This window comes from Apus apus, chromosome 2 (genome assembly GCF_020740795.1).
Source record: "Apus apus isolate bApuApu2 chromosome 2, bApuApu2.pri.cur, whole genome shotgun sequence".
In the NCBI taxonomy this organism is placed as follows: domain Eukaryota; kingdom Metazoa; phylum Chordata; class Aves; order Apodiformes; family Apodidae; genus Apus; species Apus apus.
In genome coordinates, this window is record NC_067283.1 from 117,112,162 (window position 1) to 117,136,383 (window position 24,222).

The following is a 24,222-nucleotide window of genomic DNA, read 5'->3' on the forward strand; positions in this document are numbered from 1 at the left end:
GGATACACATAGCTCTGAGAACTAGCATCCCATTGGGTATTTGCCTTCAGTGATCTGAGGCCTGAAAAGTAGGATAGCATAGAAGTGCCCATGGTGATGACTGTGAGGAATATAATTTGGCTTTGAGTAAATGAGGGACAGCTGAATTTACTATTTTAGTTAAAAACAGTAGTGTCAGCCACTGTTGTTAAATTAACACACAAAATTAAACAGGGTGCATATATGTAACTGCAAGTACTTGAACTGATTTTTCCTCTTTCCACATTTCTCAGTTCTCCTTTGAGTAACTCTGTAACCTTGTCAGGGGAAGGTCTGATGCCTGCTGTGTCTTCATTTTCAGCCTCTAGTACACTGAATCCTAAAAACGGATGCTACTTTTCTTTTTTCTTTTTTTTTAAATACATGAACAAAGCAACACAACTCCAAAAGCCTCCTTTAGTTCTATTTATTCTTACTCGGTCATCAGTGCTTAGAAACAAACATTCTTCCTGTCCACTGCTCTCCTGTGAAAGATCACAGTATCTATAGTTACTGAAGAAGAGTGCTTCAGTTATCTAGGCTCCAATCCTTCCCATGCTTTACTTCTCAGCTTGCCCCAGAAGGCTTTCTTTCTCAGAGGGTACCAGAACCAGGATTTCTCTACTTCCAAAGGCAGCAACTGAAATTCTCTCTCATCACTGGAAAGCTCATCACTCGCATTCCATCTGAAACGGAAAAGCTAAAGAGTCACTTCTGGTCAACTGAGAACTTCTAGCCAACTTGCCATGTCTCCCCTAGTGCAAGGGAAGTGGTGAGACTGCAACTCTAGCCGTAAGAACTGCAGTAAGAGAGCACAGGCTGAGCTTTTTTAAAAAGAGCTACCAACTTCCCCGCAAACATCTTTTCTTCTTAGTTGTAGGTCTTCCTGTCAAAGGAAAGCATATTGGGCAGGTGGTACAAACGACCACAGTAACACTGCAAAACTTTCACCAGAAGAACAGAAATAGCATCAGAAACAGCACATCAAGTTCCTTCAAAATATCCATGATTTTCTAACAGCCCTTACAGAAACAAATACCATAATTCCCCATCCTAAGAACAGAATATTATGAGGGAGCAGGTATCAAGTAAGATCTTCCCTACTCTTTTCTTAAACCTTATATTAGGTAATCTCACACAAGTAAGGTATGTTTTTGGCTGATCTTGCTGGGCTATTTCTCCTTGGCCATTTGGAAATAAAATTTATTACAGAAAATACTATATTTTTGGCTAGAGGTAGCTTAAGAGCTTTCCTCCTTAGAACCCACGAAAAGGTACTTCCCTTTTCAGTTGAGTGAAGCAGCACAAATTTGTGCTTAAGAAATTTTGGGTGTAATTCTGAAAGGAACAAACACGCAACCCTAAGTCCAAGTTCACACAAAATATCCTCTCAGGACAGCTGTTTATTTTATATAATTCTTCCAGCTGTGCAAAAGTGGTCACTGAATCACAGAATTGTCATGGTTGGAAAGGATGTCTGAGATCACCGAGTCCAACCATAAACAAGGAGAGCAGGTTGCTGAAGAAAGAGAAGCAGCTCAACACAATCTCCACTATGGCAGAGCTTTTCCCTGGGTGAGGGGGGGGGTGGGCAGGGGTGAGATGTCCAACCCCAAGAAGCTCCTGGGACAAGCAGTATATGGCAGCAAGAACCCAGGACCTGAAACTCTGTTGGCAGATGGACATTTCTGATGGTTCATTTCAAGGAACATGTTAAGAACAGCACACAAGAATTCACTGAAGCATTAAAGTAGTCAGAGATTAACCTATTTCGCAGTTATATCCTTGGCCACAACCTGCTAGTCCTTTATCTATAAACAACTTAGCAATACACAAGCACCCCTCTGTTTCCCAGTGCTCCTATGTCTCAAAGCGCCATCAGACCAAGTGGCGCAGCAATAAGAACATAAACATTTTTCAACTGATGAGTAGTATGTGACTGAAAGATGATGAAAGCACAGTAGAAAAGCAATCTGGTACAGGAAAGTGGCAAATAACAATAATAAAAAAAAAGGAGTGATGGAACATTCAGGAGAGCATGAATCAAAACAAAAACCAAAACTGAACATTTCCTAAAAATCAAGGATTTTAAAATACCAAAAATTAAGATAATTGATTATGAAGAATTCTAAATACATGCAAAAATAAAAGGGCCAGATCAACTAGGTGGTCTGCCTTGAGAAAGTAATTTCAGATGCACTGACAACTGTGGACAACCTTATTTTATACTCTCCATTTTTTCTTAGATATAAATTAAAACCATTGTTGAGGAAAACTGCGCAAACTTGGAATAAACATGAAAGAGTAACAAGATGGGAAATAAGTCATTATTAGACAGAAGAAGAGAGAAAGCAGAAATCAAGAAAACCTGAAGCAGAATAACAAACAAACAGTTTAAGCTTTTTGTGGGCAGTGGGACGCAGTGATAATGGCTAGGAACGCAGACTCTTCTTGGTTCTCTTTTACTGTAAGTTTTTTTTCACGTGTTTGACCTCTTGTCTGTTTTGGCATTCTAAATATAAAAGCTCCTCTTTGTTAAATATGTTCTCAGCTTTAAAACGTAATTATGGTCTGAAAGTTGACACTACAAATAACACTTTATATTCATGTCTTCTTGATTTCTGTATCAATTTTCTTGATTGCAACAGTCAAGCATATGTCCTCTGGACCGCAAGACTGAAAGGAGTTTTTTTTCTAGTTCTAAAGAGGTGTTTGACAGGGTGATGCTTCTGTGTCTAAACACATAAATAATAGTTTAAATATAAATCTGTAACTGTAGATACATACATACTAGGACAAAGCATTCACAAATGTTTAGCAACCTTCTTAGGAAAAGAAAGTATCTGAGTAAAAAAAAATAAATTAGATTAGGGAAATGTAAAAAAAAGTAAAAAGAATACATATTCCATTAATCCATACTGGCATGCCAGGAAAACTTAAAGACAATTTGGAACAAACTTCATAAATTCTTACAATTAGGAAATACATGAGGAATAACATCATGAATAAGTCTTCAAATTAGCAAGTGACCAAGAAGTATATGCTTTGCCAATTTCAGTTCAAATCAAAATACTTCATGATACAAGCATATTTTTAGTACTTTTACAAATAAATGAGTTCTTTGGAATAAGATTCTTCACTCACTAACATTCTCATTTTTTCCCTGCAGTGTCAGAAACAGCCATTTCAAGATTCTTTTTGCAAATCTGCAAATTGAAAGGGACAATTAACATGTAATCTCATACGAAGTTAGAGCGCTTGAAAAAAGGGAAAAAATCTTCTAAATATGAATCCTGGAAAAGTTGTTAGTTTGTTGGGCTTTTTTTCACTTTAATGACTGTCTGAAATAACTACTGCCCTAACCTGATGACACACTTATTTACTATATTTTCTTATGCCTGTTATTCAGTTGTTGGCAGGAATACAACTTCATTTAGCAATAGCTTGGACCCCTCAGTAAGGGAATGTGTACGTAGTAGCTCTCTAATCTTGCTGCCCAGCTGCTAAGACAGTCACATGAGTCACTTGCTGCCTTTAGAGCAACACACACCACTTGCTGAATTTAGAGACATTCTCAGTTTCTGCATTGGTCATACATGTAAATTGAGTAATATCCTATCCTAATCACACACAAAACTCTTCAGACTTTTTTTTTCTTTTTTTTTTTTTTTAATTTAAACTGGTGAGTCAAACCCTATATTTTTCACTAATGCAGCTAACAATCCAGATCCACAAAATTATTTAAGTACCAGTTTTCAGCATTACAGTCTTCAGTTGGGCTAACTTCAAGAATCAGTCCAAATGTAGGTAACTTCATCTAATTGTTCAGTGAAAATCCAGCCTTGGAAGAATGAAGAACTCTATCTGCCAGGACGATTCAGTATACAGTTTCGGAACAAAACACTTTACAAAAATTCCTCCCTTATCAGGATTTTTAACTGTGACTGTTTGGAACACCACCTTATTCGACAGTCTATTTAAAAACAATTTACATAAAGACCAGCACAGTTAATTCCATGCAGCATTTCAGTCTACTGATAGGTAATACTCCTTGATGAAAGTACTTTGCTTACTAACATAATGTATAGGCGTTATTTAGAAAGTACTATAAAATACAAACACTACACAGCCTTACAGCAAAGCACTGTGAGGATAATCTTCTTTGGACTGTTCCTGCATCCTCAGTGTAGGCCCTATGATGTTTTATGCTACTCTGTATCATATACTATCTTATTTACCATATTCTCCCTGAATCTCATTACAGCACTGTCCTTTGCAGGTGGTTGTAAATGGAAGTGATCAACAACACAAGGTTATTATGGTCTGGTCATATGCTGTCAGACAACCAGCTTACCAAAAGCCACACAGGATCAAACTTCAAGATATAAGGCTAATGCCACCAAAACTGAAGAGTCTTTTAGATTATAAGAGAAACATTCCTCCTGTTAAAAATATATTGGCCAGAATTGCAAAAGGTGTATCAGTGTGCCTAAAAAAGAAAATTGTCAAACCCTACCTATTAATTTCAAGTAAGGCCAAGCTTGTCTTTACAGACTTCTTGCCAGTAGAAAATCACAGTAGGCAATGCTCCACCTCACCAGTAAAGCAGCAGCACATTTTCAAGTTAAACACTCTAATCTCTCAGATGGCATTAAATAGAGCTCTGTACCTAGCCAGAACAGAGTACCAATATAACAACTAACTATTCACTCATGTTGTACCATTCCGAATTAGCATTTGTAAAAATAAATGAAAATTGTTATTGCTAAGCTGCTGGGGCACCTCTCCTATGAAGACAGGCTGAGGAAGTTGGGGTTGTTCAGCCTGGAGGAGAAAAGTCTCCAAGTAGACCTTATAGTGGCCTTTAAGTGCCTGAAAGAGGTCTACAAATAAGATGGGATGAGGCTTTTTAAAAGGGCTTGTGGCGATAGGACAACGGGAATGGCTTTAAACTGGAGGAGGCGAGATTGAGATCAGGTATTAGGAGGAAATTCTTCACCATGAGGTAGTGAGACACTGGAACAGGTTGCCCACCGGAGTTGTGGATTCCCCATCCCTGGAAGTGTTCAAGGCCATATTGGACAGGATCCTGAACAACCTGGTCTAGTGGGAGGCATCCCTGCCCATATAGGGGCTGGAACTAGATGCTCCTTAAGGTGCCTTCCAACCCAAACCATTCTATGATTATACAAATAACTAAAAAATTATAGTCACTGATGTACCCAGTGGCAGTCAACCTCCAGTCAAATTTCAGACAAACACACACATATCTACTGTTCTTATAAGTAACATAGAAGATTTCTGAGGTAAAAAGATAAGGCAGAACTGTATTTTTCCTGTATTTTTTGCACTTTACAGAATTTTCTAAGTCAGTATTGCCATTTCTCACACTTCTGTGACTCTGCACAGCAACAGTATACAATTACAAAAATTGAACCAGGAAAAGACAAATTCAGAAAACAAAGTGGCAGAGAAATGTGGGGCAAGATTAGCAATTGAAACTACTAATCCAGATGAATCTGTCTCCAATCCAGCTGGCATAAATTCTCATCCTCCTTTACTCTATCTTTCCCATAATCAGCATAGCATCCCATTCAGGTATTTAGCTATCACAACATAATATTCTACACTAAAATTAGGAATTGCTACCCCCACGCACACTGAGAAAAGGTTTTAGCATATGCCATTTTTAACCAACAATTTGTCTTGAATAACCAGAATGCCTTAAAGCAGGCCAAACCATTATGACATATAAAACAATTCTTGGAAAAAGGGCTGCAATTTGATAATGCATGTATTATGCATTCTATTAAAAAAGCCTCTCTCTCTCTTCAAGTTTATGGGGGTATTTCTGTCATAACCCGAAACCTTTCACATGGACTCTAGTAAGAGGTAGCTGTCTGGAATAAAAACATTGTCAACAGAATGTCATATGATGGTTTAGTAGATTAGCATGTTAAAAGCATAATCTCTTTTGACACAGCTATTTTTAAGTGGTCTTAAAAAAGTATGTTAATTCTGTTTTCCAATAAACATAACTTTTGATATGCTGAGTCAGAAGCATTATGTATAATAATCACAGCAGGAGTACAATGCTATTTGTATTTGTTTGGAGAAACAAGCATGAGCACAATTTCATGAAAGTAAGAAAAAAATCATGAGGCAGAATTTGATTAAAGGCAAATACACCAGAGGGAAACAGTAATTCTGACAAAACACAATACTTTTTTTTCCTGGGTACAATCCACACTACTAGAAAGTCAACTCCAAAGCTATATAACATTTACATTCAGATTTTTTAATAAACACTTCCATCACAAGACTAAAATACTGTGTGCTACTAAGTCAGTACTATAGAACTTTTATATGTATCATATTTAATTTTGAATTCAAATGCACAAAACCAACAAACTCCCTAACCTTAGAAAGGTCTTTATGTTGCACTATCTGAAAGTAGAACAGCTTTATATTTGTGCCGCTCCTAGAAATAATGACAGAGTTCTGAATACCTATGCATGTCTAGATAACTAACCTTCTAACCTCAAAAAAAGTTATGTATTTACACAGACACAACATTTTTTTTTGCTTTCATCAAGTTCTGATGGCTTTGTTACTGAAAACTACATTCTTCTAAATGTGCATTATGTATTATTTTCATAAATATATTACCATAACACACTTTCCTGAGAGATTCAAGCTATTGCTAAATCAATGTCACATGATATCTAAGTATTAGTTACTTGATTGAAAAATACAACCAAATTAGTATAGTAGTTATTTTTCTTTGCTTTCAAGACACTGAAATATTTTTCCAAGATCTTCAGGAAAAGGTATTTTGTCCTTTTCAAACACTCTAATGTCGTATGTAGTTTATTAATTGCTCTTTCAAGTTGATAGACTTGTAAAAATAATCCTGAAATGTCCAGTTTTTATACTGCAGGAAAAAATGAGAATGTCAGTGAATGAAGGAAGGATCTTCTTCCAAATAATTAATTTATTTGTAAAAGCTAGAGTAAAGCAGTTCCCTGTTTACACTGTAGAAAGAGACCAGTCTTTCACTGCAGGTCTGCTCCTTCCACATTCAAGACACTGCACTTCCATCATTATGCAGCATTCCCTGCTGAGAAGCACATGACTCTGCTGTTCCATGATGTACCCTCAATGACCACCAGCTTCCCAGTGATGCTAAAAAAAAAATAAAATACTAGTTTTAACCTATAAAAAGATCCTGAACAGCTTGATTCTTGACAACCTGAAAGGTCACCCCTTTTCATGAATGCTACCTGAAGCAATCTCAAATGCATGTAATAATAATAATAATAATAATAATAATAATAATAATAATAATAATAATAATAATAATAATAATAATAATCATCATCATCATCATCATCATCATAAGTGGGGAGATACCACTCACTCAGAAGCATTTCAACCTCTATTTCTCATATAGGCTTAAAATATTAGAATTATAGACTATACATTTACTACTGTACATTTATGAATGACCTACATAGAACTTGATACCTGAAAATTAGGATAATTTGAAGACATGAAGTAGAGGCTGAATATCTTGAAGGTCACAACGAAAAGAATTGTCAGCATCCAAATGAATAAGCTTTACCAGAGGAACCTGGAACATGCATTTTTATTGACTGCTTGTTCAATTTGTTTTGATGTAAAGCAAAGGACTGTCGAAGAGGGCAAGGAAACGTTCAAATAATCTGGTCAAAATCCAGCAGGAAAAAAAAGTCTCCCTCTTTTCCCCTTCTCCCTCTAGAACTTCTGTGGATCAGGTCATTTAATTATGTTGCCAGCCACTACAACATACTCAAAAATACCAAGAAACAGATTTCCCAAACAACTGATCAATGCAAAAAGTGTGTGTGTGTGAAATTTATTACATTTTTAACTCCACATAACCAGTTAAAAATACCCAAAACAATAAGACAGAATACTTGAGTTCTGCCATCCTCAGGGGGGAGTATACATATTTTTGATTACACTCAGATCTACCCCTGAACACAAAATTACTTCACGAATTTATAAAATTACTAAGCAACAGTTCATTCATAAGAGGTATACAAATACATTATGATCTCCACCCAACACACCTCTTAACCTTCCTATAAAGGCCTAAGTTAGCAAAAGCTTGGAGATATATATATGTGTATACCCATACACATATATCCATCCATATATATATATATCCATACACATATATCCACCCATATATATATATATACACACACATATGGATGGATAATCTTCAAAGCACTGTTGGCAGCAAAAGTGGTGACAATTTTTTAGATATATTTGGGAAGGAAGAATTAACAAACCAGTTAAGCTCTGTCTTCTTCAAACTACGAATCTTACTATCTCAATGAAACAAATGTGATTTAAGTTCTACTTCACATAACAGTTACAGAGCACTTGCAACAGCAAATTTATGCCTGCCTTTTACACTTTTTTGTTAAGCTACTTTTATGCTGAAACTACCACCAAGTACTAAGCTACCTCCTTTGTGATAAAAGTCAGACAGAACGATTTCTTAGCAGAAATAATTATTTTACCTTCAACTATGGTTTTAATAAAACTATGGCAGGACTAGGGGAGGTTTAGAGCATCCATTAAGTCTTTGAGGATTTGCTCAGAGTGGAGAGACTTTCTATGGCTTGATTACTGCTGAAAACTGGAACAAACAGCACAATACTCAAGTACTTATTCAGACAAAACCCTTAGGGAATTCAATCTGCCCAACGAAGAATTTTGGAGTTCATCTCAAGATAACTGAATATATTAGGAGTTCCGAGGTTGCAACATTACTGTGCAACTGAAATCACAAGTTCACAGGATTTAAATATTTTGAGAGACTGAGGGGCAGTGATTTAAGTCACCAGAGCCCCTTCCTGACCATACTCCCCTTTTCACTCAAGGCTTGAAGAAAGACCGATTCCTTTTATGTTCAATATTTTTATAAAGCAAAGTACAGAAAAATAGAAAATAATACATATTCAGTCTTGTCAAACTAAAGCACCTTCCTACTACAATCAAATTAACAAGTAAACAACGCAGTTAAAAACTGCTTAAATGTACTTTCCTTTCAGTACAAATATTTAAGTATAACAGAGTAAGAAGTTTGTTTTACATGATGCATAGATAAAAACTGTACTACAATCCAAAATGTATTGCTCAAGATGGTCTTAACTTACTTGTTCTCAAATATTCTGAAGTGGTCAAACTTTCAAAGGCAGAACAGTATTATACTACAGGGGAGACCTCTACAACATTTTATTTTTTTTTCCCAAGAAACTTACTTCATAGTTTATAATTTATGAAAGTGTAATCTATATTTCTGTTTGCGTTCCACAGCGATTGATGCTAGGAGTGTGAGTATTTCTTATGACAAACAGTGATACCACATATCTGATTAATGTTACAAGACTGCAAAACCTGACATTTTTTTTGTCATAGGCTAGTTTAACACTCATCCAGTTTGGGACTGTTCCCATCATCCAAATACCACTATGATTAGGTTTCCCGTGTTACTCTACACCAAATTTTTATACTTGTATCATTAGCAGTTAATTCCACAATACTCCTCAGCACAATTTTTGTAGTACAAAAAAGATCAACATCAACACTTAATGGCACACAAATTCATTTTGAAAGAATGAAAGAGTTTTAAATAGGCAGAAGAACTGCTGGATTCAGAAAAGAGAGTATCCAACAGAAAAGAGTACACTTGTGCAGCTAAGACAAAAACCCTTTAAAACTACAAATGGGAAAACAATGTATTTTATGAGTAATGAGAAATTATATGAGTTTGATATAAATATTTCACATACACTTTTTAAAGCATTTTCATCACATATTAAAAAATCCCTGAATAATTAGGATAATTAGTATATTATGATTATTCGTAACTTTTAAAGCAACAAATAATGTAACTTCGTTGTTTAGAAATAGAGCTGATTTCATTGTACTGGTATGCTTATAACTGTACTTAAACACCATTTAAAATAGCATGTAGCAACACCATCTTTTGACAGATGCAATAATATTTTTATTACTTTTTCTGAAACTGATTAAAATATAGCCATAAGCTATGTGTTTGTGCTGGGGTATAATTAGAAGTAGTTTAGTCTAAACACAATCCCAGTATTCAAAAGAATTAAAGAAAACTGTCAAATCACAGAGGGGAAAAAAAATTACAGATTCAAATTAACTGGCATTTATTGTGATCAGCTATGTCTAAGCTCTTCTCTAAGTTACATGCTTCACAGTTTCCTAGCGTCCTTGATGAAACAAATTATGTGTATATTGACCACAATAACTTCCAGTGAACAAAATAAGCTTGAACAATGTCTGTGTTTAGCTTTTAAACAGAGCACAAAACCCTGACTGGATTTTACATTTGGTTTATTTTAGTTTAAAACCCACTCTTCCTGAAGTACTTGTGAGGGGAAGAGCACCAGTAACTGATAATAGGTAGCTAACACGATAAACGTATGCCTTTGTAGTGTATCATCTTACGAAAACATAAGAACAGCTGTAGGCAATTTCTACTTTTACATATTTATATTGTGTCTATATTTCCATGTGATAAATACAGTATTACTATTACGCTTTGCACGTATGCAGATATAGTAAATGTACAACTAGTATACATGAAAATTCCACAAGTGACAGTAAGAATTTGAATAAACTTTACAAGTTTGTAAATGTTTTATTACTAACTATACAGGCTTGATTGAAATTTAATAGTAAGCTGCCAGAATCCCTCTTTCTGTGTTTTCTTCAAATTGGTCTCTTTTAAAAAAATAATTCTATATAACAACTGATTCAAAAGAGATGACGTTCTCCCTAAAGAGCCAGATGTTCCCTTAAGATGTGTGTGTGTGTGTGAATCCTATATTACATATAAATGTAACATTCATGATAAATACATATACCACACAATAAACAGTTTTATTAGAAGTGACAAGCACTTGGGACAGTAAAATCTGATTTGCATACCCAGGGTCTTTCTGCTGTTCAAACTTTTAGATCTCACTGATTCAGAACCAGATGATTTCCAGGGCTTTTTAGAGAACTCATGCACTAGTAAATCTGATATCCTGTAGTGTGCAAATACAGATTCAATAAATGAAGAGGGGAGATAAGCTTTCTGACATCCTTCTTGCTTTTTCATTACTTTGCAAATCACAGAAGTGCATAAGACAAGATCAATCACCTACATCTTATTTAATGATAAATACTTCAGATTTGGCTTTCTCTAAACTGTAATGTGACCCACAACCATAAAAAAAAAAAAAAAAGGGTCTAGGGTGAAAGTTAGTGATACACAGTGTCAGACTACCAGGTAAATTACCTGCACAATACCTAAGTAACTGTACGTGCAAACTGCATGTTTACAGCAATATGGAAGGGATTATTATTAGTTACCCTAACTTTAGTAAAAAAACCAACTTTGACAAGTAATTCCCTTTAAACACTTTCTAATCTGATTTCTAGGGATATTCTCCTTTGAGAGAGGAATTTAGCACATTAAGTGCAAAAGAAGATTACAGCAATTCAGTTTACTGTAATAAGACACTTTTTTGCATTTTTTCAAGTTCCTTTACATAGTTATTTCTTAATTACATCTGATGGCAATTCTAGGTTTTACTTGCCTGATTCCCACTTGACTTCTCAAAGCTGATTTGAACTATCTTACTTTGGACTTTTCAGTTACTGGTCTGTGTATTACAGCGACACTTAACTTACATTCATTTGTTTTATCTATCTTACATTTTGGTTTTATACTAGTTCAGCCCTTTTTGTTTTTGTTTTGTTTGCCTGATTGTTTCCCCCCCCACCCTCTCCTTTCCTTTAAACAAATAAAATAAAGCATATTGGGCCACATTCTACTCTCTACATTGCCCCTTGTAAGTCTACCAAAAATGTCAGGGCTGAACATGTATGAAATAGCTCATCAATCGGGACACGGATTTTAATGTATTTGATAAGGTATCTCTATACTCTGGACAGAAAGTGAATCAGGAAAGGGATGAAAATCATTACAAAGAAGGCTATAACAGAAACTGGTTTATTCCTTCATCATGAGAATAACTATGAAAACTTTCCCACTCTTCACTGTCAAGTACATACTTATGCAGACATCTCAAAACCCTGTTATGTTCGGTGCTTAATTTTAATGCCATGATCCTACATAACTGTTAACAAGACATGCAGGGTCCACTTCAATATTAACATTTGTAATATCTCCTATGAGAAGGCCCCATCCTTTATAACTGTTACCACAAAACTATTTTTAAAAGTATATTTTATCTTGTCAAAATTTAAGGAACCCCACTAATTCTATTCATTTCTGCTAGTTTGAACTTCTAAGACAAGACAATAACAGGTGATCACTGACACTGAAGTAGATAGAAAATACTTTAACAAGTCAATCTAAATAAAACTGAACTTACAGCAATGGTGACTGTTTCTGATCAATATTAGGTTTTTCCTAAGTTGCATAAAATTAGAACTGCTTTTATTTGATGTTTGGTGGACAACTGTTCACTTAAAATGCATTAGTAACTGCAATCTATTCATTTTCAGATAAAGGGTCACTATATTCCTTGAAAAATTAAAAATAAAATCTAGGCAGCTGTATAAGCAATTATGTTGAGAATTCATCAATCCTTTACATTAAAGTTACGAGTTTGAACAATTCAAAAAACTATATAAATTTAATTAAATTCTAGATGTGATTTGTTGGTTAACAGGAAAAACACAATTTTATTATAAAAATTTTCAGATAAATGCAAAGAAAAAATCCCTTATGCTTTAGAAATTTAAACATTTAACATTGGATAAATATAAAATGTTACTTTTAAATAATATTTTAATTATTTTAAATAGTTTTTTAAGGCTACCTAAACACTTGGTAATTGGTTAAAGATGCTTAACAGTTCATAGGATAGGTACTGCACATTTCTTTCAAAAGCAATGCAAGCTAAATCCTCACTAGTAGCAGGTATTGAGAGAAAATCTCCTTGAAAGCCAAGTGCCCTCTCACTTCAGTGGTGATGACTGCTAGTTCTTTTTAACTCCACATTGATTTGAAAATGGTCAAATTGCTCTAATATATTTCACATTTCTAGAATATCTCCCCTTGGTAAAGAGATAAACTTGTTCAAGAACCCTCCCAAGAGATATCTGCTGACAAAAACTGATTTTGAATATATAAGAGGTTATAGATATAAAATTTTTAAAACTTATGGTTTATACACTGAAATAAAACATCTCTTTTAACAAAATAACCTCAACCAGTTACAAGCAGTGGTTTATTTAAAACATGAGCAGTGCCCGCTTTAACCCATTAATTTTAAAACACAGGCACTACTCTGACCCTGAAGGGAGAAGACTTAAGGGCACCATTTTGACTGACTAGCTGCAGATATGGACGACCATTAGAAGTGGCTGTGCTTTGTATGCAGTGCCTTTTGTAATCACACAAACTTTTTAAAGTTTCTTAATTTAAATTCTACACTGGGAAACTAATTTTTCAGGATAATTACTAACTGAAAAGTACACATTGAGGGACACACTTGAACTAACATTCAAGAAAAGCTGAATGCATGTCAATTTAAATTCCTGTATTTGCTGTACTGTTGTACAATAGTGTAGTTATTAACTTTTAAAAAATATTGAATAGGATTGATAAGTATTGAAGAAGAATTTTAACACATTTACACCTGCCCAGTTTAGCTACCAAAAGTAAGGTAACTTTACCAACAACAACCCATCATATTTGTTTCCTCAGGTGTTTCAATTTTAGAAAATCTTGACAAAATCACACTGAATCATGTATAGAACCAGAGCAACATTTAATAGAGAATACTATCTTAACTCTTAGAAGTAAGGAAGCTTTAAAAGTTACTTCTATTTTTATGAAACACCATATGATCCCTGTAAGAATAATTCAGTTTTCTAAAAAAACACAGTAAGTAAGTTTGTAAAAAAACAATCCTAAACAACATTTATCTTCTGCTATTATCATCACCATCTGGATTATACCTTAAAATTAAACCCAGCTTAGAAGAGTATCAAATTCTGTGAGAACACCCTTTCCTCTTCCTCCTCCCTATGTCCTGGATTTTGTACTGTGGTTGGATACACTGAATTTACATTGTAATGGATAACTGTAAGTCAAGAAAGACACTCCACAACATGTCCTTCTTTCAAGTTGTTATTACCAGCGCCTATACCTCTTTGCAGCATCACAATATTAATTATTCAGAAGCTCTTAATTAGGTAAAAATGTACTAACACATAAAACACTTCATAATGATTGTCACAGACTGTATTTGAAAAGTTCTTAAATACTGTTCTCAGTACCACAACTCGTTTATTAAAGTCAATTCTGTACATCTACTACTATCTATCTAGCCTGGTACATCAAAAACACCAACAAATGGTGTATTGCTATAGATTTATCAAATTTCTATGCATTTCAGGACAATGTTACTTCAGTCAATAAAAGGTAGAGATTAGTGTAAGAAATATTTGGAAAGTAACTTTAAAGTATGAATTCTTGCTAACAATAAATGAGATGTCTAAACCATAAAAGACAGTTTTGGAAAACATGTTCTATTTCACTCCTTTATACAAACTGATAAATCTTTCTTCCTTAATAAGCCTTTTTTTTCTAGCCTAAGAGTAGTTAATGTGATGAAATTTTCACAACTGTGAGTCACTGGAAAACTTTGAGATTTATTCCAAAATCTCTTAACCACAAGACCATCCTAGTCAACAACTACTGTGCAACAGCTTCTTTGGTCACACTTGCAGAAAAGGTACAGATCATTTGCAAACACATGCTATTCAACATAGAGGACTATCACAACTGATACTCAACTTCCACAAGTTCAAAGAAAACATTGTTGAAATAGCCTCCCTACAAGTTCAGAACTCCATCTTCGCTCTTGAGAACCACATACCTGTATGTAAATTTTAATCTAGAATTAAATACAAATACTATGAAAACAAGGCACATGTAAAGGAAACATTGTAACTCCTCACAAAGATATCAAATTGCCACACTGAGAAGCTATGTTAATTTTTTTAATAGGATACTTCACTGAAAATTAAAATACACGGAAGACAATAGGGGCAACCAGATCATTTCTTATCACTACAGTTAAACATTCACAAGTTAAAAATGAAGCAAAAAACTGTATCAGCTAGAATCCATGCTAAAAGCATGAATGCACACACATATGCACGCATGTATCTGAAACTAGACCATATTTAGGATGATTTTTCTTTTTTTAAACAAAGCCAGGGGCAATTATTCCAAGTGATGTTATAATTACACAGCTAAAGTCTACTTGTAAAAAGCCCCTACTTTGGCCAATTAAATCCTACACCTATTTTCACTTCTTTCAAAACCTTTTGGGACTGTTCAGAAGATTTAAGTATAGTACAAACTCTACAATACTTTTCAACAAACTCAGGTGTCCTCAACAAAACTGAATTTATTTAAAGTAAAAATAATGCACTTCACAACTTTTACAAAATGTCTGTGAAATCGCCCTATGCACATAGGTGTCTTCCCAGGGAACTCATAGCTAGCAGAACAGCACTAGGTTTTAATATTAAACAACCTGATATTATTTCACTTCTGCAACACACATTCCAAAAAGCACTCTTCAAAACACAGCATTTTAACTAATACACCAAGAAAACTCCCCTCAAGACCTACTACGCACAAAAGAAATGCTTCGATCCAAACGAATCTGCATGTCTTCCCTTATTATCCTGCCTTAGTTTATCAGATCAGGGCCGATGCGATACCTTTCCATTAAAAAAAACAACAACAACGAACCATCCCTCTGCTAGAGGCAGAGGTGCTGCTGAGGTGATGATAACCCTAGGAAAAGAGAAGCTGTCCCTTTAAAATGCCCTGCTATGGTCCCTGATCCCACGTGGAACCAACATCAGCAGCACTTTCGCATTAACTTCAATGTGAGGCGAGATGAGGTATTGAGGCATCATTATTTCATATAAATACAACGAGCAGACTGCAGAAGACATTCTTTGTAGGAGACAAACAGGTGAACTGAACGTGCCAGAGACAACAGCAACCACCCGCAGAAGAGGTGCCCTGCCCCTGAGCCCTCTCTGCTTTCCCTGTGGAGCATTAACCTCAACCCCACACTACTCTGAAAAATCCAGTTTAAATACAGGAGGGAGCCACCAGGAAAACTTGAAATTCCAAGGCAACGAAAACGCACTTTATAAACCGGAAAGGTTTACTCTTTGCCTCACACATCCTAATTAGATCAGGAAAGTGACACTACAAAGGCATTACATTCCGGTTCCAAAAAAAAAAAAAAAAAAAAAAAATTAAAAAAAGAAGAAGAAAAAAAAAAAGAAAAAAAAAAGAAAAAAGACGGAGGAAAAGAAAGGAGCCCTCATCTCCACAACCCCCCCAACATACAAAAAAGCATTGAAAAAGGAAGTTATAAAGCAGCACATACAGCAATTATCTTATCTAGGATCACTCCACATTACCCCCAAGTTATGCACTTTCTGCACTATCATCTCCCCCTACCTCACTCTCCTGAAAGGGATTTTCACGTTTTCTTATTGTCGGTGGCGAGTTATAAGAGGCTTTTGCCTTTCCAAAGAATTCATCAACAAAAAAAAAATTATAAATATTAACTCCTTGCTCCCTGAAACCTTAAAACGGTCTCGGGAAGACACGGGTTTTATTCTGATACCTTGAGGAAGAAAAGGGGGAGCAGCCCCGATTTTTAGGTATTTTTTGGCATTTTTTTCTGATTTTTATTTTGTTATATGCCTCAGTTCTCCCTCCATTTTGGTTGTTTATGATACTGACAACAAGCTGTCCCTGCTCTCTCTCTCTCTCTCTCCGGATCTCTCCTGCTTTCAGTTAGCAAACCCCCCTCCCCAAGGCAACAGGACTCAGCACTTACTTGGGTTCACACTTTTCTCTAAACACACATCGATGGGGAAGGGAAAAGCTTCTGGGCCACTCGGAGGGGGAGAGCAGGCAAATTCGTTTCTTTATTACGAGAAAAAAAAACTTTTGTCCAAAAAGGACGGGAAAGGGGGGTCGAGTGCCCCAAAGTCACTCCGGATCCCCCCAAAGATGCAGCCGCCAGGTCCGGGGGACACCCCACGGGTGGCCGGGTCCACGGGGGAAATTTCTGTGCGAAATTCGGCCGGTTTGAGGCGGGGGGCGAATTTATATTAATTTTTTCCCTCATTTTTCGGCACCGCGGTCTCTAATGTCTTCCGCTCCCTCTCGCCGCTGTCACTGCATTCACAGCACAGGCTCCGGAGAGGCGAGGAGGGGAGGGGGGCGGCCGCGCAGCTCCCGCTCTCGCTTCTGCCCCTGCCCCGCGCCGCCGCGGCCCCGGCCCGCCGCGGGGGTCTGCGGCGGGCACCCCGCGCCCTCCTGCCGTCCCCCGGGCAGACCGCTGCCTCGCCCGCTCGCTCGCGAACCAACATAGCGCCGCGGGGAGGGAGGGGAGGAGTGGAGGAAACTCCTGAGAGAGGGTTCTTTTTTTTTTTTTTTTCTTTTTTTTTTTTTTTTTCTTTCTCAAAATCATCGCTTTCTCCCTCCGAAGGAGGGGAAGGGGGGGCACCGCTCGCCTCGCCTGCCCTCCCCTGCTTTTCCCCTCCCGGGGGGGGGGGGGGTCCGACGCGGGGCGGCGGGGGGCTACGGGAGATGGGGCGCGAGGGATGGGAGGGAGGGATGGTTAACACAAACTTTTCCTCACCGCTCGCTGCTCCTCTCTCCTCTCCCCCCTCCTTCTCCTCCTCCCCCTTCATAATTTAAATAACCCTGATATTTCCCTGCTAAAACCCGGCGCCTGCCCCCCAAACCCGCAGCAGACTCACCGCGGGAGCCTCAGCATCCCCTCTGCGCCCCGTTTCCACCCTTTACAGTGTTCTCCGATTTTTCTGTAATTTTTTCCCCATATTTCGGGCTGGACGCGGCGGGCCTGGAAATTGTTTGCTTTCCCGTCTTTCCAGCAGCCATTGTAGTGTATGCGCTGCGGTGCAGCCCAGCCTGCCGCACACGCCGCGCCCACACCGCCCGCCGCCCACACGCACCGCGGGTTGGACGCCTCCCCCCGTCAGTCAGGGCCGCGGCCGCGCCCCGCCGCCGGCGCCTGCGGCCCGCGCCGCCCGCCCCGTTGGTGGAAGGAGGCGCCGCTCAAGGCCGGGGCGGGCCCGCCGCCGCCGCCATTGGCGGCCGGGCCTTGCCACTCAGCGCCGCCGGGGCGTGGGCGGCGGCGGCGCTGGGCCGGGGGGGGAGCCGGGGGGCCGGGAGCGGGGTAGGCTGCGCCCGTACTTAAGCGGGCTGCCCGAGCCGCTGACGTCTTTCGAATTGGAGACGGGCTGCCCCCCTCCCGCCCCGAGCTCCCGCGGACACGGCTGGGGACGGAGGTGAGTGTCGCCGCCGGCGGCCCGCGCGCCTGCCGTGCCTGCGGGCTGGCCGCCGCTTCCCGCTCCCCGCCGGAGGAGGGGAGGCAGGCTCCCTCGCCCGCCCGCCCGCCCGCGGGCTGGGGGAGCCCTGCGTGGCCTGGAGGAGACGGCGCCGGGGAGCCGGGGGCGGCGGGGCCCGGGCCCCGCTGGTCGGCCGGCGGCAGGTGGTGCCGAGGGAAGGCCGCTCCCGGCGCGGGGCCGGCGGAGGCGGCGCGGGGCTGCCCCGGCCCTCCCGCCGCCGCTGCGGGAGGCAGGGCGGGCTGGGGGGCGCCGCGGGGCGGCCTGCCCGGGCCCCTCCCGGCGTCCGTCTTGACTTGCCCCCCAAGTCCCCTTCGGGAGGCTGGGGCGCGGAAGGCGGCTGAGCGGTGCGGGGCGCCCGGACCTGCCGCCTCCCGCCCCTCGCCCGGCCCCGCTGTCACGGCGATAAAAACCGTAGGATTATTAAGCCGCCTTCACTTGGGGGTGTAAGGTTTAACAAGCTGGTGTGTGTTGCAGAAAAGTTAGCCGTGTTGTGTGTGTATACGTGGATTTCAGAACAAATAAACGCTTTCCAGTGGGAGGGAGCCTATGGAAAATATCCCGATGGTTTATGAACTGAAAAAGCCCTCGGGCTAAAGAGCGCTAGGAATAAATGCGTTTCTCTCTGGTACAGTTTACGACTGTTAATGTGTTAAAGCATGATTAAGAGCCGTGGAATAGACGAGCCTTGGTTGTGGTTAGGCTCAGACCTGTGATCGGGAAGCGGGAAGGGAAGCCCGTGCGGGTGCAAGAAGCGGGGAGGGGAAGCTCGCGTCCTGGGCAACTGCTCGCTCAGCCCCACTCAGCGTTTCCGTCCGACCCGCCTGCCCTCCTGGCTGATAGCGTTTCAAGTTCTGCAGTACTTCGGGAAGAGGGAGAGAGAAGCACGTGCAGGAGCTATCAGACCTTTTTTGTATGTCCTAAGTATGTTTAAGCGTTCGCCTACCCTGAGCTCAGCAGCTCCACGGGAACCTGAACTGCCTGTTTGCCAAGTAGGTATTTAATGTGAGGTGTGCACTGTTTCTTTAAACTGAGCACGGTTGCAGACTGCGGTAGCGTAATCAGACTGAAAATGCCAATTGCCGTTTTTATTATGAACACTGATGGTGACACATCCTATGACTCGGATATAGTCTTTCAGAGAGTATTGTTGAAATCCACATAATGCAGTACACTTTAAGGCATGTCTGTGTTAAGTGGCACTTGCTGCTCTAATATCAACGAAACAGAGCTGTAATGCACATGCAGACAAACCTGTACAAACCTTGTATCTGTGGTACTGACTTAGATGAGGTAGTGTGATACTTTTGTTTTCTACTCCGTTTCTCCGCCACACTCCTTCCTTGATGTCTGGATAATGCTATTGTTCTACGTGCTTGTTTTCCCATTTGTGTTGGAAGTGCCTGATCAAAAATCCTCTTGCACCCACAAAATGGCCAGCATTTGTCTAGCTTGTAAAGTTAACTTAAAGCCACTGGGTAGTTCTCAAAAGAAAGTGGAAGAATTTCCCGATGCTGTTTTTTAAAAAAAACATTTGCAGACAACAACCATGTGGAATGCAAGAAATACTCCAAGCGCCAGGAGAGTGTACTTGTATGGGATGGAAAATCTAAGGCTTATTCACCTGGAACAGCTTACTCTTACACAAGGAAGAACCTTCTTCTAAATCATTGTTTTCTGTTTGTGAGCTACTAAGAGCAGTGTTTTATTTTTGATTGCTGATATAAAGCAAAACTCGCCTTTTACTGCAGGCTTGCAGTTACTGATCTCTAATGGGAGAAAAAAACAGGTTTAAGTTTAGAATTAGCAGCAATGTCCTTAGGAAAAAAAGACCACCACCACCCCAATAAGATCAAGCAAGGATGTTTTTCTGCAGTTTCCTTTAATTTGTGGCAAGGAGCTCTCTCTTCCCGAGTCCTGTGTTTCTACTTGCATTGGCTCAAGCAGTCATCAGATCAACACTAATGTATTTTGAGATTTAGTATTAGTTTGGAACAAATACCTGCGTGGCCATACGTGTGCCAGAAGCAATGTGTGGGAAGTAGTGAACAGAATGAGGGTCTGCTGTTGATCTTGGTGTCATCATCTTGGATTGGTGCAAGTTCTTGGCACTGCATTCTGTGTCTCATGCTTTCAGTTTCTAGAGTCAATATCAAGCTACTAAACTGGTAAAAAGTGTGATTCAAAGCTGGCATATGCGGTGTAAGTGGGTCTGGTACTTTCTCATGCTGAAAGGGTTTTTTGTCTAAGTATCTGAAACAACAATGCAGGAGATGATTGAGCACTTGTTATACCTGAGAAAGCTCACTGAAGTACAGATATGCACCAGCTACAGAGTAGGCACAAACTTGGAAAAGTTTCCTTGTGCATTGGTCCCTCACAGTATTAATTGAGGAGTCTACAGTATGTTGACTGTGAACAGCTTCTATGGAGCTATTTCTCATAGCCAATGTCACTTCATCAGTGGTATGACAGGCTGGTGTGAGTCAATGCAGTGGCTCAGTCCTCTGCATGGATTTGTTGGGGAGCAAGCAGTCTTGGTGACAGCCTAAACTTGCCTGAGTTGACTTGCTGTTAGTGCTTTTGAAACAACATTTGCCAAAAGAGGTTTGTTGGTAGTGTTTTTCTTAAAGACAACCAAACTGTTTGTATTACTGGAAGGCCATTATCAGACTTAGTACTGAGTTGCTATTAAGAGTAGATACTTAACCTCTTTTTTTTTTCCTGTTTCTCACCAAGGTCCAAGTGTCTGTCTAGAATGCCCCGGCATGTACAACAGCTTAGAGACCATGATATAAATCCATGTGTAGCGGTAAGATCAAATTGGGATTTCTGCTTGTATGTTTCAGTGTTCAAGAATTCAATTTCTAGAGCACTTTTTTAATGGATAGTACTCATGCATTGGCATTTTGCATAAAAAGTTTCTTAAGGAGTCTGAAGATGGGAAAAGTTGCAAATCATCTATTGTAATAAGTGTGAAATAACAACAACCAGTAATTTCTCGTAAATGGAATAATACAACTGATAGCAAACTCTCCGATTTTCTGTCCTTAAAACCAGAGCCTGAAGTCCTGGTTAGAGAAGCTTGATTGACTTTTAAAAGCCTTTTCTTGGTTATACTACATACCTTTGTAAACCACTGCTCTGTGGACTCTCCTTACTATTTAAAGAGTACTAATGTCTGTTATCTCTAAATGAAGTCATTGCTTGGAATTAATTACTGGTTATCCTTTGTGAATAGATGTTCCTCTGCTCTTTGTTAGTTTTCTTTCATCTGAGAAGCTGTCCCCTATCTTCATAGGTATTCTGGGAGTCATTAGAATTTTTAGACAGTGAATACAGTAACTTCCCTCAGCTCTGAAATATATTTTCCCTATTAAAGGAAACAGATGCCTCTAGAAAATGTATGGATGACAACAACTATAAGAAGGATATGTGTACTGCTTATTTTTTGAAGTACAAAAACTGCAGAAAATTCTGGGTAAGCGTGGTAGATTTTCTGAGTTTTACTCTATGCTTTGCTTTAAGTCCATTCCTTGGATACACTTTCTCAACTCTTCAGAGTTAGCAAGTGCTGACTGCTACTGTTTTTACAGTGACTTACATGCCTAGGTAGTCTTGGTATGTGTTGCTGGAAGACTTCAGCAGATGCACATCAAAGTACTTCACTTGGTTCTCCTAAGTTTACCCTCTTAGATTGTGAGTCAGGGTACCTTGCAGTACCTGATACGTTTCCCTGGAATTGGAGTCAGAGATTTCTTGTAATAAGTTCAGCTTTCAATGGATATAATGAAAAAATTCTGAGGTAAGATGAATTTTCCATTGGCTTGGGTCATGTTTACTCTAACCAAAGAGAGAGCCTAGGAAGAGCTAACTCTTACTTGATGGTGCCCTGATTTCCTTCTCTTCTGCAGGAGAAAAATATTATAAGGAACTATGTGCATTTATACTGCTCCTTGCTACATTCTTTTCTCATGTCATAGTAGTAAAGAGTCTTTTAGCTTAGCCTTGAAATAATTGTGCAAACTCCCAAAAAAGTTATGGGCAATTGTACTTTAGTCTTGTGTAGAGTAATGGGAATACTGTCATTTCACTGTTTTCCATGGCAGTGAGGTAAACTATCAGGTACCTTCAGTTAAATACTAGTGCACTTAGTTATCAGCTAATAGAGTGTTTCAGACCTAATATATAAAGAGAACTTCTATTAAAGACATTGCTCATTTGGAGCTCAGAGGCAGACACTTCTGAGAAATCTGTGTTCTCATGGTTGCTTTTTTCTATTTTCAGCATGACATTATGATGCAAAGGAGAAGAAAAGGTGTAAAACCAGAGATGCCCTCAGCAGAAGAGAGGAAGAAAATGTTGGAAACAATGGAGAATCCCTACTGACTAGAAACTTGCATTGATTGACTGTTTCCAGTGTACAGATGAAGACTTGTAGCAAGTTACCCTTTTATGAACTGGACTTTACAGTTGTCATGTCTTGGATTAAAATAAGCTCTGATATTTGGGAATGTTTGAGTTTTCTTGGATACAACTTCATATTCCCTGTCATGGGAACTTGGCCTCTTACTGGAAGAGATAGGTATCAACAGTTTATATCTAGACACTTTTGAAGTAGAAACTAACTTGCTGCGAAATACTGAATATAAAATTAAAGGGACTCCCAGAAAGTCTGTTTGAAAAGAGGCGCTGTTGAGTATTGCAGTGTAGTTCCAAGGATGGAGCAGGTTGAGAGACTGGTATGTGCACTGTGTTTCTTGTAACCAGCTATTCTGCCTAGTATTCTGGATTTATCCTGTGACTGTTTTCATGTGAGTTATATTCTGTGTCCCTGGTTTAAATAAGACTGTTCATGAACTAAAATCCCAAATCCAACAAGCTTGTCATTAGGTCTGCCACTGCACTCATCAGCAATATCAGAAGTTTGCTATAAATCAGACCTGCAAGCTAGTTGTAAGGTTAGAGAAGTCGATGAGGATAGAACTGAATGCTTCAAGTCTGAACAGAATAGTACCTTCTCTGGATAGTAAATAGATACTTTGGTAGGGAGGCAGGGGGACTTGTAGACATGTAAATATATACTCTGAGTGACATGGCAGGTTTAACTATAGTACATCTATCTAAGACTGAACAGCTGAAGCCCTGAGTTTGGAAATGCTTACTCATACAAGACTACAAATCTCAGCTTGAACAGGTACTTTAATCTTACTTAAGACTGATTCCTTAACTAAACTGAGCAACTACTAAGTGTAAACAGGTTGCTGTGGAAACACTATTTTCTTTAGTACCTTCAGCTGTCCTGACTTAAAAGCTTGCACCCTATGGTAAAACAGTCAAGAGCTCAAGTTCCATGTGAAATCTTTTAGGACTTGCTGTGATCAAGCTGGCAGAACTCTGGCTGACCTCATGGAGGATGGTGTAAGAGTGTTGTCTCTCTATTTAGACTGTTTTGGAAAGACTTCATGGCTTCCTGTTTCTCTTTCTATCAGGCTTGTCTTCTTTGCACTGGATGTCTATTCCCTATGCTTGGTGGGATTTCTGTGCCATTTTCACCTTTACCCGTGTTACTTGACCTGACTAATAATTGATGGAGATCTGCTTTTATTCCTCTGCTTCTTTCTGTCTCTTATACACCTGAGTTTTGAAATTGTCTGGTTATACCCTGGT

At 39.1% G+C, this 24,222-nt stretch overlaps 2 protein-coding genes across 2 annotated transcripts in view; one reads left to right on the forward strand and one right to left on the reverse strand.

The window, feature by feature from the left end:
* The window catches only part of PLAG1 (PLAG1 zinc finger), a 52,780-nt gene extending 34,665 nt beyond the window's left edge, over positions 1-18,115 (reverse strand). Inside the window, exon 1 of the mRNA XM_051611892.1 lies at positions 17,944-18,115. The gene's annotated coding sequence lies outside the window, so the exon portion shown is untranslated. The remainder of the gene's footprint in view (positions 1-17,943) is intronic.
* A 226-nt stretch (positions 18,116-18,341) lies between these two features.
* On the forward strand, positions 18,342-23,066 carry CHCHD7 (coiled-coil-helix-coiled-coil-helix domain containing 7). The gene is made up of 4 exons (XM_051611459.1): positions 18,342-18,495; positions 21,292-21,364; positions 21,935-22,033; positions 22,840-23,066. The coding sequence occupies exons 2-4, from the start codon at positions 21,311-21,313 to the stop codon at positions 22,939-22,941; spliced, it is 255 nt and encodes an 84-aa protein (XP_051467419.1). The 5' UTR covers positions 18,342-18,495; positions 21,292-21,310; the 3' UTR covers positions 22,942-23,066.
* Positions 23,067-24,222: the final 1,156 nt, after the last annotated feature.

Excerpts from the sequence above, each read along its gene's own strand:
- CHCHD7 (XM_051611459.1), top strand. The coding sequence starts at position 21,311 with ATGCCCCGGCATGTACAACAGCTTAGAGACCATGATATAAATCCATGT. Across the intron at positions 21,365-21,934 it reads ATATAAATCCATGTGTAGCG|GAAACAGATGCCTCTAGAAA; the intron begins GTAAGATCAAAT and ends TCCCTATTAAAG. Across the intron at positions 22,034-22,839 it reads AAAACTGCAGAAAATTCTGG|CATGACATTATGATGCAAAG; the intron begins GTAAGCGTGGTA and ends TTCTATTTTCAG.